The sequence below is a fragment of the Haliaeetus albicilla genome, chromosome 7, assembly GCF_947461875.1.
Source record: "Haliaeetus albicilla chromosome 7, bHalAlb1.1, whole genome shotgun sequence".
NCBI classification, from domain to species: domain Eukaryota; kingdom Metazoa; phylum Chordata; class Aves; order Accipitriformes; family Accipitridae; genus Haliaeetus; species Haliaeetus albicilla.
In genome coordinates, this window is record NC_091489.1 from 20,396,296 (window position 1) to 20,408,664 (window position 12,369).

At 46.9% G+C, this 12,369-nt stretch overlaps 1 protein-coding gene across 8 annotated transcripts in view; it reads left to right on the forward strand.

The window, feature by feature from the left end:
• Positions 1 to 201: 201 nt before the first annotated feature.
• Positions 202 to 12,369, forward strand: part of NHSL1 (NHS like 1) — a 184,834-nt gene continuing 172,666 nt past the window's right edge. For 4 of the 8 annotated variants that reach the window (XM_069787199.1, XM_069787196.1, XM_069787198.1 and 1 more), the window contains exon 1: positions 232 to 1,544. In XM_069787199.1, coding sequence (XP_069643300.1) covers positions 1,187 to 1,544 — 358 coding nt within the window. In that variant the 5' untranslated portion in view covers positions 232 to 1,186. Of the gene's footprint in view, positions 1,545 to 12,369 lie in introns of all 8 variants that reach the window. The other 4 variants (XM_069787195.1, XM_069787200.1, XM_069787202.1 and 1 more) reach the window with 3 other exon arrangements.

The window sequence follows — 12,369 nt, forward strand, 5'->3', positions numbered from 1 at the left end:
GTGCTGCGGCACTCGATGTCACGCTGCCCGCTTCAGACTTTGCTTGTCCTACCTCCGCGTCAATCTCTCTTACTAAAAATTAACCACACGCAACAGTTGGAGCTCCGCTCGCACGGCCACTCGCGCTTCCCAGGCAGGCTCTTCTTCTTCCCCTGCCTTTGAGCAGCAGCCCCGGCCCGACCTGCGGCGCGGCAGGGAAGGAGCCTGAGGCCAGACCTGCCCCACCGCTCGCTTGGCCCCTTTCGCCGGGCAGGAGGCGGCAGCGGGGCCGGAGGGGGCTGGCGTCCCCCCGGGGAGCCCCGCTGGCCCGGGCCGGCGGCGGCTCCCTCGGCTGTTAGCTGGCCGGGAAAGGGTGAGGCTCTGGCAGAGGCTCCAGTTCGGGGAGCCACAGGTAGGCGGCGGCCTCTTTTTCTTTTCCCAGGTTCGTGGAGGCTTTTTTAAAATTTTTTTTTTTTTAATTTTTTTTTTATTCCCTCCCCTCTCTCCTCCTCTCTTCCCAGCTCTCGCTTTCCGGGTTGGGAGTTTGGTGCGTTCAGAAAAGTGCCTGCAACGGCGCGGGGTTGCCCAGGTGGGGCTGCTCCGGGCTTTTCTCTTCCGTCCTCCGCCTCCCGCCCGCCCTCCGCTCCCCTCCGGCTGGCTTTCCTCCTTTGTGGCCGCATCCAGGGCGCTTCAGCCCCCCTCCCACGCTTCCTCCCCAGTCTCCACTTCGGGGAGAGCAACCCGGGCTCTTTCCTGTCTGCCGGCCGCAGGGCAGCGCCGCGCCGCCCCGGGCTCTCCCCGCGCCCGCCGTGCTGCGGCGGCCCCGCTCCGCTCCCCTCCCCTCCGGTCCCGTCCAGTCCCTCCCCCTTTCTCTCCCTCCCTCCCTCCCTCCTCCGGGGGCCGCTCCCGCACATGGGCGCCGCGCGGGGCTCCCCCTCCGCCGAGGCGGCGGCGGCGGCAGTGGCGGCTCCCCCCCGGCCCCGGAGCGCGTAGCGCGGCCGCCTTCCCGCCCCGATTCATTTGTTGTTGTTCTCCCTCCCTCCCTCCCTCCCTCTCCCCGTCTCTCTCCCCCTCTCCCGCTCCTCTCTCTGAACTTTTGTCACCGCGGCGCTGCGCGGATGAAGACTTTTTGCGCGGGGGACGCCTAGCTTCTCTCCCCCCCCCTGCCGCCACCGTGCCCTGCGCTGCCCTCCTTCCCCCGGCCGCGATGCCGTTCCCCCTGCGGACCCTGGAGCCGCTGAAGCTGTGCAGGTTGGAGGAGGCCGGCGGGGACGGCGCGGAGCGGGGCGGCCCGGCGCCGGGGGACCACGGCGGGGCGGCGGAGGGGGGCGGCGGGCGCCGCCGCGGCGCGGTGCCGCTCTTCGGGGCGCTGGAGCAGGTCAGCTCGTACGCGCTGGTGTCGCTGCTGATGCAGCTCTCCGACCTCTCCCGCTGCGCCGGCGACATCTTCGGCGGGATCCTCAGCGAGGCGGACTCCCTCTGCCACCGCAACGCCCGGCTCCAGCGCCGCCTCGGCGCCCTGGAGGGGCTCCTCGCCCGCCTCGACCACCGCAAAGTCAAGATCCGTGAGTGCGACCCTTCCCGCCGCCGCCGGCCCGGGACGGCGGCGGGTGGCGGGGCGGCTCGGGGCGAGGAGGGGGCGCGGAGGGGGAGGGAGGGACGGGGACCGGGACCGGCCGGGGGGCGCCCGCCCGCTGGCGGGGCGGTTTGCGCGGCGGGCTGTGCTTCGTTTAGTTATTTGCTTTTAAAAAAAAAAAAAAAGAAAAAAAAAAAAAGAAAAGCAAGAGGCGAAACTTAAGCATCCCCCTCTCGTCCTTCCCGTGTTCAGGTGGCGGCGGCCGCCCCCGGGTTCCCGCCGCGGGTCCTCCCGGGTTCCCGCCGGCTGCAGCGCGTCCCGTCCCCCCCCGGTGACCCCGGCCCCGGGCTTCGTCCCGGCGGCTCCGGCGCTGGCTGCCACCCGGGCAGGGAGGTGTCAGCGTGCGGGGCCGGTGGCTGCCGGTGTTTTGCCAGGCCAGTGCCTTCCGTCTGGCAGCGGTCTAGTTCACCGGGGAGAGAGCGGGTGTCCGCAGCGAGGGCAGCGGGCTGACCCGGGGGCGGCGGGGAGCCGGCTGGCTGTCAGCACTTCCAGCGCGGGGGGACCTTGGCTGGGACAGAGGGCCGTCATCCTGGGGGGAGGGCTGGGTGGGCTTGTTCTTATGTTTCTGCCGGGTTTGCGCTAGAGTTCGGGCCAGCCGGGCTCCTGACAGTTCAGCCCACACGCCCCATTAATTCTTCTGTGTGTGCACGGGAGGACCTCAGTAAACAGAAGCCTGGATGTACTTTGCGGCTGGTTTTGTACCCCTCTCAGTTCTCCTGCGCTTCTGTTCTGTGTGCAGAGCTGATCCCAAGTTTGTATTTTCAACTTCATAAGGAGCACAAGCGGCAAGATCCAGATTCGGCCTCGGGACTCCTAAGTAGTGGCAGTATGGGGAGGTTCTTGTTAAGTTTCTGAGCCTGTAAAGTGGCCCTCAGAAGCAACTAATTGTACAGCTAGACAGAGCTATAGGAGAGGGTTTTTTCCGAGCTTGGTCCAACTTTGGAGAAAGGATCGCGTGAAAACTGTACCAGCTACACGGAGGAGTTGCGTTTGTGCGTGTCCTGGCTCCCCCCAGACTCAGTGAAAGATGGCTTGCAACATCAGCTTAGCTTTCTCAGCGTGTTGGAAACATTCAGGAATCCAAAGAACTGTGTTGCAACTTCTGCGGCAGCTGTATGGGGTATAAGCCTAGCCTAAATACGATCGCTGCTCGGAGACCACTGGTAGTTTTCTTTTAAATGGGAGTAGAAAGGCTGCTTTGCATATGGCATACTTAGGAACAAAATTGATAAGGAAGGCCTTTCACACATAAGATTCAAAGAGTATGAACCCTGTCTGGGTAACTTACCTATTTCATCGCATAATTATTCCTTATCGTATACTTCAGTATACGGTTCCTCCAAAGGAGGAAACCATCGCCACCCTTACCAAAAGGCTATTTCTGTGGTTGGTAAGTGTTAGGCTAAAGTTTTGTGATAGCCCGTTTGGTTTTTTGGGGGCTTTGTAACTGCTTGACAAACTTAAGGAGCTTTTCTTCCTCATCAAGACAGGTATGTCCTTTTCTGCCAATATAGTTATGTTAGTTTGGCATGGCAAGGTGCAGTCAGACTTGAAATGAGAATTATTTATTACTGAGGATATCTGCAGTATGGTGGTATATTACATTGATGCCCTGACAGGAAGCAGTATTTATTTCTCCCTGTTTTAAATAGGGAGCTAATTATGACTGTACACTGATGCAACACATCTAAAGGGAAGAGTGAAATAAGGGTAGTGCTGCACTGTGCAAACCCTGGAATTTTACATGTGTCAGATGTTTAGTTATTGTATTCTCTCTTGGTCATTGTTTTGCACAAGTTCTATATTTACTACTTAATTTTTTTTTTCTATTACAACTCAGTTCTTTGAGCTAAGCCTGTTACTGCTTTTAATTTTATGATCTTTGCTCTTGTCATTGCAATTCCCCAAACTGGACACAGTTCTTATGTTTGGCTTTCTCCATTTGGTTTTAAATTCTTTAGTAAGTGGCATCTCTGCTGTCAAATTTAATTTTGCTATTTAACAGCTGCACTGCTGCTGCTAATATTTACTTTTCAAAGATCTCATTTATTAAAGTCAACAAGAATTAATGATGATTTCTTTCTTATGAAATACAGACTTTTTGTAAAGGAGGATTATTTTATTTGCCTAACAGTCGCAAGGAATTGATACGTAGGCTAAGCATATTGACGTGAAGTTGCACAAAAAGACATGCCAATTCTCTTTTTATGTGCTTTCTACATACTGTAATCTGGCCAAGGAGGACGGGTGGGATGATCAGTTGTAGTTAGCATCATGAACGTCTCTATAATGCAAGCCATCAAGGCTTGTCTGCAAGTTTGCCCCTGTTTCTGGCATTAAAGGGAAATATCTGCAAAACAAAGAGAATGGTTTAATAATGCTGGCTTTGTTTGGGAACAATGACAAGGGGGATTTTCCTTCCCATTTTTGAAGATACAGAAGCTTCATGGATAAAGCTGTTTGCTGGTGTGGGGCTCTTAAGAACAGCAAGGATTGTAAACAAATTTAATTGCTTTCCCATTTACTAGATTCTTATTGCTCATAAACCTCTTCTTGTGGGGAAAATACTGTAAACTGCTGTATCTCTTGTGCACAGGCAGACGCAGCATGACGTTGTATCAGGTGACTGAAGTATTTTGCTCTGGCTTTCAGGATGAGGGGATAGGACGTTGTACAACTGCTTTTCAAATCATGAGTAATTTCTACTTGAATAGATGGCTTTTGTTCTTTTTGTGGGGCCCAGACAATAATTTCCTCTTGGAACCGAAGGTCACAGGGTGACTTTTGTGATCCCACCATGATTTTATATGGGAAGGACCAGAAGAGGACTAGCAAACTTCAAATCTGGGTCACAACTGCTTCTTGGGAAGTAGCTGCAGGCTGGCAGCTGGTATAAGCTACACTACATATGTCCCTGGTGCTTGGGAAAGTACTTGGTTTAAAACTGTGAGGGGGTTTTATTTGTGTACTGTCATCATTTTGATTCAAAGTAAAGTTTCCGTGTAGTATCCTTCAGATAACAGGGGTCCATTAGTGTTTGTTCCTGGCTGAGCATGGGTGGGGGTGTGAGGGAGGGAAAGCAGGCAGAACAAAGCTCTTTGTCTTCAGTTAGTCATTCTTTACGGTCATGGACTGTACTTGCTTGTCTAGCTGTACGGTGCATCCTTGTGTGTGTGTGATCCATATGCTCCTAGATACATGTACTGGAGTATTAACAGGTCAGTGTGCCTTGAATGATCTCTGCCATTTCTCTTCTGTTATATACTCTTTGGTATCCTGTAGTGAATGCATTCGTTCAAGCACATCCATTCATTGCACCCCATGTAAAGGAACTTTCTGATGTGACAAACTGGCTCATGATGTGCTGTACTGCAGTAGGTGCTACGTCTTTGCAACCCTTACGGGGGGAGACTTCCTCATCTATCAAGAGCGGCTGGACTTCTGCCATGCCCTTCAGCTGGGAGGCCTGCTTTCCAAGGGTTTTGTATTGGTGTGCCACACGCACTCAGAGAGTTTAATTTCAGGATGTTGAAGGTAGCTTTCAGTTGTATGCGGTCTTAGTGCTGGTTGGTTTTTCCAGGGTTTGCCACTGATGTTGGGGTTCACTGGAATAGTTCAGCTCCTCTGGTTTGGTTTGGCTGTCTTAAACTTTCCATTTAGGATGGTAGAGAAGCTTCTCTTTATGTCCCTCAGCTGAGAAACTTGTGCCTGACTCTATTTCAATATGAGGATATTTTTAAGGCCATTTAGAAAAATGCTTTGCTGCCATGTATTTGAGCTTTGCATGATAAGCAGGGTGTTGTGCCATAAGAAGGGACATGAAAATATGATGACACATGTCCCTATGGGGCTGATGACTGGTTATAACTCATGGTGGTGGGAGGCACTAATGGCTCGAGGTGGTTTATAAAATTCAAGTGTACCTTAGTTTAACTGCACTAGCCACGTCTAGAGAATTAATTAGATTCAGTACTTCTTTTTTAACAGTCTTTCGTCAGGTTTTCATTAAGTGTATGTGCATTGCTGTTTCGCATGATGTTTTGTTATAGGTTTCCAGCATCCAGCTGCTGTAATATGTTTTACACCATGGAACTTGCCTAACAGCTTTTCATCTTCTAGTAGTGTGCATCTGTAGCTGTGACCTAGCATTAGGTGATGCAGTTTTCATCACTTTCAGTTCTTAAACATCAGGGTGGGTGAGGACAAATGCTTCTTTGAAGTGATCAGAGCTCATCAAAAGGCATATGATGGCAGTGGAGAAATCTTGTGTGAATTACAAGGCCAGCTCTTGGGAAACGCTGTGAGGCCTTAAACAGTCATTGTTTTTATAAGGCGTGAAGAAGGACATTTTTTCCATTAATATTTGTCTTCTACCATCTGCAGATACTTAGGCAAAAATTAACATTGCTGTTCTTTTCTGTGAATCTTAATGGTTCAACAGATTGGAAGGCTGTCCCTTCCATCTTCTGTGCTATTTTTAGTCTTTCTGAAGAGATGTTTTGAGAGAAATGCTGGGAGGTTAACCTAATGACAACTTCTGGTTCAGTTTCTCCAGTAGTAGGATGGGGTTTGGCCAGTTGTACCTCCTATTCTAACAAGAAGAAACTGATCCTGTGGGAGGGAGGAAATGCTACCTCATAATTAGTGTTGTTGTTGTTTAAAATCCTTCAGTGTTTGGTTTTAAAGGCACAGCATAATCATTTGATGTTCATGCAGAACGTGTATATATATGTATGTATTTTTTTTCAAGTTTAAGCACATTAATGCAAGAGAGCTGGGGGGGATGGGGAGTATGGCTTTCTATTTGTCTGCATGATGGAAGGACAATCCAGTTTACACTTCATCTCCTGCTATTTTGTTTAGTAAGTATTTTCCACTCTTTGTGTGCAAGGCAGTACTGGAGCACATTTCCTGCTTTAGCCGAACAGGAAGCTTTATTCAGCTTATTCCTAGGGAAACCCCTCCTCCATCCCTAGCCACCAAAAGTGAGCGTTATTAAGACAGTATCAGCAGTAGGCAGGAGATGAACGGGGCAGGCTGACTTGCTGGGCTTTCTGTAGCTTCTGCTGTAGGGATAGAGTGTACGAGATACTTGTCATCTTACAACAGCAAGAAGAAACCTTCTTTAGAAGAAAGTGTAGGAAAAAAACCCAAAACCAAACAAAACACACATCCTCCCAAAAGAAAAAAAACCACACCACCACACCACAACCAAAAACCCCAAACCAACCACCAAAACATTGGTGTGCTGTTGAGGAAGCTTTGATGAGAAAGGACTGACTTTCAGGTGAAAAATTCTGTTCTAACACTATGTGGGAGCTACAGTTCAACTACGATACTCTGCAGATGCTTGAGGTGACTGTGCGCTATGGTACTTTTCCTCTCTCTGTTGCTGTGTAATATGAAGATAGAGCAGCAAAGTTCAAACCATGTTAAACAGTTAATTGCTAAGTTCCCCTTGCGGGTGGGGGGGGGGAATTTTCTCTTTTACCCTATTGTAATTATTCAGATTGCTGCTCAGAAGCAATATAACTCTTGTTTTATTTAGCTAGTGCAAGACTAATTATCTGTGGAAATTCAACCTGATCCAAAGGAGATTTCGTTTGAAATAAGCAGGAAGAAAGTCTGAGTTAGAAAAAGATTTCCCATGGGGACGGTGGGCCAAGTCGCTGTCCTGCTGAGTGGCAAAGCTCCAGCTGAATTCAGTTTGATGAGGGTTTGGCTTGCTGTTTTGAAAACAGTTGACACTCTTTGGCTGAAATGTAGAGCTGCTTTGTACATTTCTCAGAACCTATTATACACCACCTATGAACATTTATTTCCGTAGATCTTATGATTGGCTTGAGCACTCAGGAAAATGGTGTTTAGGAGAGGTAGTTAATGAATTAAACATACTTGTATTTAGTTGTTTTTAATTAGGATCTATCTTGAAGGTTCCTAGATATTTTAGGATACAATAAAATGTCTTCAGAAGTTTCTCTTCCTATTAGTATTGGCAGAGTCTCAGCTTGGTTGAGTGCGAGCTAGTAATCTTGGTCTTGTGGGCTTCTCTCCTAAGCTGCTAATATGAAGTTCCTGCAGAAGAGGCATTTTTGGGGTGAACCTATTAACAAACATAAAACAACACAGTGGAAAACCACTGAAATTCCTCAAAACCTCTGTCCTGGAATTTAAACGAGCCTCTAATCAGTGGAGAGTCAGATGAGGCTTTCAAGGGGGATGGGGAGCAGATTATCCCACATGCGCTTAGTGATTCCTGCACCTTCCCCTGAAGCTTTTGGTGCCGGCTGCCATCAGCCACGGGATACTGTGCTTAACATTGCCAAGGCCAGATTCACTATGGTAATTCCTGGCCTTTTTCCGTATTTCTGGGTGAAGGAGGGGTGATTTCCCTTTCCTCATCTTTCTTTTTTTTTTTCCCCTGCATGTTCAAATAAATGATACAATAAGTGAGGGCATGTGCTTTGGTTCCTGTTGTGAGGAGCATTAGTGCAGCACAAACAGAAAGGGAGATTGAGAAATAGAAGGAATTAAAAAATGCGCATCGAAGGCTTGGCAATTATGCAAAGTCCCGGTTTCTTTTGTAGTAGTAAACTAGCTATCAGCAGGTGAGATCAAAGCTGTCCACCCTAACAGTTAACAAGATCAATTAAACATGGTAATTAAATGTTGTTCTTGGCTGTAGGTTGGGTAGGAAACCTGCTGGTTGGATGGCAATCTCCAGAGAGCTTGGATGACACGCCACTTAAGAGACTCAAAAAAATACCTTTCTACCTGTGGGTTAAGCACAGATTAATGTGGGTGGATTTTGCAAGTTGTTTGTATTTATATTGTACCATGTTTTAGTTGGGCAGGGCTTCTTCTGACTTCAGGCTGTCGTGTTTTTTTTCTTTGTCATTTGTGAATTATGGTGTTTTAAGTTAGGATTTATTTATTTATTTATTTATTGGCCTCTTGTCCTTTAATCAGCATTGTGCATATGAGATTTCATTGCCCTTTGAGAATTGTGAGTAGTTCGAATACGAGTGTTTAAGGTCCTGCTGAGTGTGGTTGAGGCTACGTCGCTGTTCAGTCTGGAGGCAGGGTGGCTATGCCTGCAGAGAGAGGCAGTGCCGAGTGATTGCTTTGCCATAACTCCTCTTGGTAATTTCCCCATCGGAGTCACTGGTCTACAGGCTTTTTAGGTTAAGGCCTGATTTTTATTTTTTTTTCCTTCCTCTTCTCTTCCTTTTCTCTAGTAGTTTAGGCTCCCCACCCCAGGTGTGCTCTGAGCTGCCCCTCCATCTCCCGTCCTGCCTGCTCTGAGGTGTGACCATTTCAATGTCCGCTCTGCACCTTGCCACCCATGTCGTGCCTGATAGAACTGGCCTGGGGCATCTCCCCTTCCTCAAATAACAGCACTTTCTGCATGCCTGAGAGTTGGCAGGATTTGGGAGGAAGGAGATGAGGGGATGGGGGGCAGAGACAGGAAAGGGTGAAATGCGATGGAGCTTCTGGTTTTCTCACAACAACCCCTTCTCGCCCCTCCATTTGATAGCCTTTGGTGTTAGCCCCAGTGTAAGGCCTTCCCCGCTGGGGTTGTGGCACAGTGGATAGCACCGTAGTAATAGTCTTAATCCTGTCCGACTACGTCTCTTTGTTCATTTTTAATGCTTCCCTTCCAAACACAGAGATGTCTATTGCTCTGCTATAGGAGTATAAATCAGGGGCAAAACCATTTACACCATTATGGTGGTGGAAGTGAGAGTATCCGGGTATCACTTGAAATAAAAAAAACTCAGAGGAATTCACTGTAATGTGTACCTGTGGTTGAGTTCTTATAACTTTGGAATTTAAAGGACATTTTAATGTTTCAGTAGGTTTAATTTCCTTAATCTATATGTGAGCAGCAGCTCTGTTTTAATCTGAAATTTAACATCTTGACAACCAGTAGATCTGTTAAGTTAGTTGATTGGATATTCCTTTTACTGTAATCAGGCTGTAGGCTAACTAAGCAAATTTTGATTAATCTGAGATAGTAATTTTTTAATTAACTTAGCTCCTATTTTTCAGAGATTAGGACTATAACAGATGCCTCTTAAAGTAAATTGGAACTATGGATGCTAGGTGAAGAATTGAGCCACTTAATTTTTCTACTAGCAATAAATACTAACGTAAATTGTAGTGGAAAAATGATAAAGTAGAAGTTTCAAGTATATTGAGTAATAGTGTCAGTAGTGGTTTTTTTATTCTTTATTTTATTTTTTTCTGGTTGAATGGCCAAGTGGCAAATGAAAACAAGAGACTTCTCCAGAATATTTTAAATGGTAACATATTGTACTTGAATGCTCTTCTGTCTCCTTGCTCCTCCCAGTTTTTTTTCCTTTTTAGTATCAAAATGCTGGCTACGGAAGAGCTCTCATGAACTTTTAAGAGGTGGGATAAATATTGCCACTGGCTTACATATATTCTTCTGTGTCTGGTTGTTACATTGGTAAGCTTTCTCAACAGCTTGGGCTTGAGTAAGAAAGCAAGCTTAGTCCTTCTCCTGGCAAACGGACATCTGTCTTCTGTTTTCTACTTTGGCGAGTTTTGGCTTTTGGCAACAGATGGAGTTTGCTTACGGGAAGCTCAGCAGGACCTGAGAGGGGTGCTTTGTGGGTTATCTCTAGTGGCACCTTTTGTTCTGTTGTACGGGAGGAAAGAGCTCCCAAGTGAGTGGTGCTGGCTTTCCCTTCCTATTCAGTATCTAGTTCATGCTGAGTAACTGAATCTGCTTGAGTGGCTTGAAAAACCAAGTGGTGTTTGGCTAATGCAGTATCTTTAAATGTGAAAAAGAAAACCTCAAAATGTTGTTAGCCACATTGTCCTTAGAGGCGCTTAAAACATTTTGAATTGGAAAAAAGAAGCCAACTACCAGGAAATGGGAACAACCTCTTACAAAACTTACCTAAAACATTCCCTTTTTAGTTAGCTGGGGTACTTGATTTTCAGTTTAGAAGAAAGATAGCGCAAGCAAAGCTTGATTGATGACACAGCAAGATCCACCCACCACCCCATTTATTCTGGACATGAAGCAAATAAAATCCTTTTTTTCTCAAATTTTGAATGATTTTTTTTCCCCCTCCAAGATATGTAGTAGACACTGAAAATGTTTCTTTGCAGAAGTCCAAGAATCCAAGAATTTCTGGAAATAATAATTCTGTAAGATCGAGATATATGTTAATGTGTATATGAACAATAATGCAATGAAGTATATGGTTATAGTCACCTTTATACTATTTTGATTTGTAGTGTTGGAAAGATGGAGGCCCTATTTTGTGAACTTCAAGTATGAGGAAGAACTTAAGTTTGTTCTACGTGTGTTATGAGGGAGAATGAAAATACTGTAATGTTCATAATATGCCTTGGTGTGTTAGTTTAGATGCAGTTTTCTAAAACTTGTTCATTAAACTATTTCTGTGTTCTATTAAAATGAAGGTAGGTAGTTACTGCATGGTTCCTCCTGCTAGCTTTTTTTTACTAGCACGTGTATGTGATAGAAGATCAAAAGTGTTATAAGGTATAAGCATATTTATCACAAAAAGTCAGTTTGCACAGGTGAATGCATGCTGTGGGGAATGGGTAGGGTAGGAAATAAAAGGGCAATAACGGGGGAATAGAAAGGTTTTGTACCAGTCGTGTTTGGGAGCTTGATGGGAGCCAAGATACGGGAAGCTGGTATAGCAACTGATCTCCACGGGGCCAACACCCTTCCCTGTATCTCTGGCTGCTGCCCTCACAGTGGGGAGCATGTACGGTCCTGTTGGGCAGGCTGGGACAGCCCAAGCCCTGCGGGGAGCAGTCCCGCGGAGAGGGGGGGCCCCGACCTTGTCAGGCTGCAGCTGGGCTCAGCCCCGGTTGTGCAACGTGTGCCGAAGTGGCTCTGCGTCTGCGCTTGCTGAAATTCTGGGTAGCGTCGTGTAGGCTTTACCTCGTCCTGGGGAGGCAAGCATGATCTTAACGAGGGTGGTTTAAGTGTAAATAGATTATTACAGTTGATTTTGAAATTATAGTCGCAGTTATAATTATGTAATAATTATAAAATACACGGAGTTGTAATCTATAATCATGATCTTTACCTTCAGGAAAGATAGGAAAGCTGGAGAAAATGAGGTGAGTGTGAGCCAGTTCACTTGCCCTGCCTTGTCTTGGTGGTCGGTGGTAGGACAGGGCTGCCCTTCAGCAAGAAGTCCCCTGCACGGCTGTGCTTGCATATCCTGAAGGGAGGTGGAACTGCAGTGTTGGCCTACTTGCAATCACAGATTTCCTTAAAACATTAGAAGGCACTTGTTTAGCACAGCCACAATACAGATTTAACTGTGAGCATAAGGCTCTTTGCCCCGAGAGTCTAGTCTCAACACATACAAGTCAAGCTAGAAGATGGCAATTTAGTTAAGTGTGGTTTAAAAAGGTCTGTGTTGAAGAACCCAAGGTTTCATAACAGTTATGGGCCTTCTTGAGGTCTGGAGGAAGAACAGGTAATTAGAAATCCACGGAGTGTTTGCCTGAGGTGAAGAATAGCACAAAAACATACAGCTCTTGGTGTTTTTTAGTTTGTCATGTCACAAAAGCCTCTGTTTGTTCTGTATCTGTTAAGCAGACATTGTGTCTACTTGATGGGAACAAAGACCAAAACTATCTGCAGTACTTATTATCTTGCCGGCTCCCACTCGTTGCGGAGTTTGGCTTGAATTCTGTAATTCGTGATGTCCCCTCTATAAGAGCGTGGTATG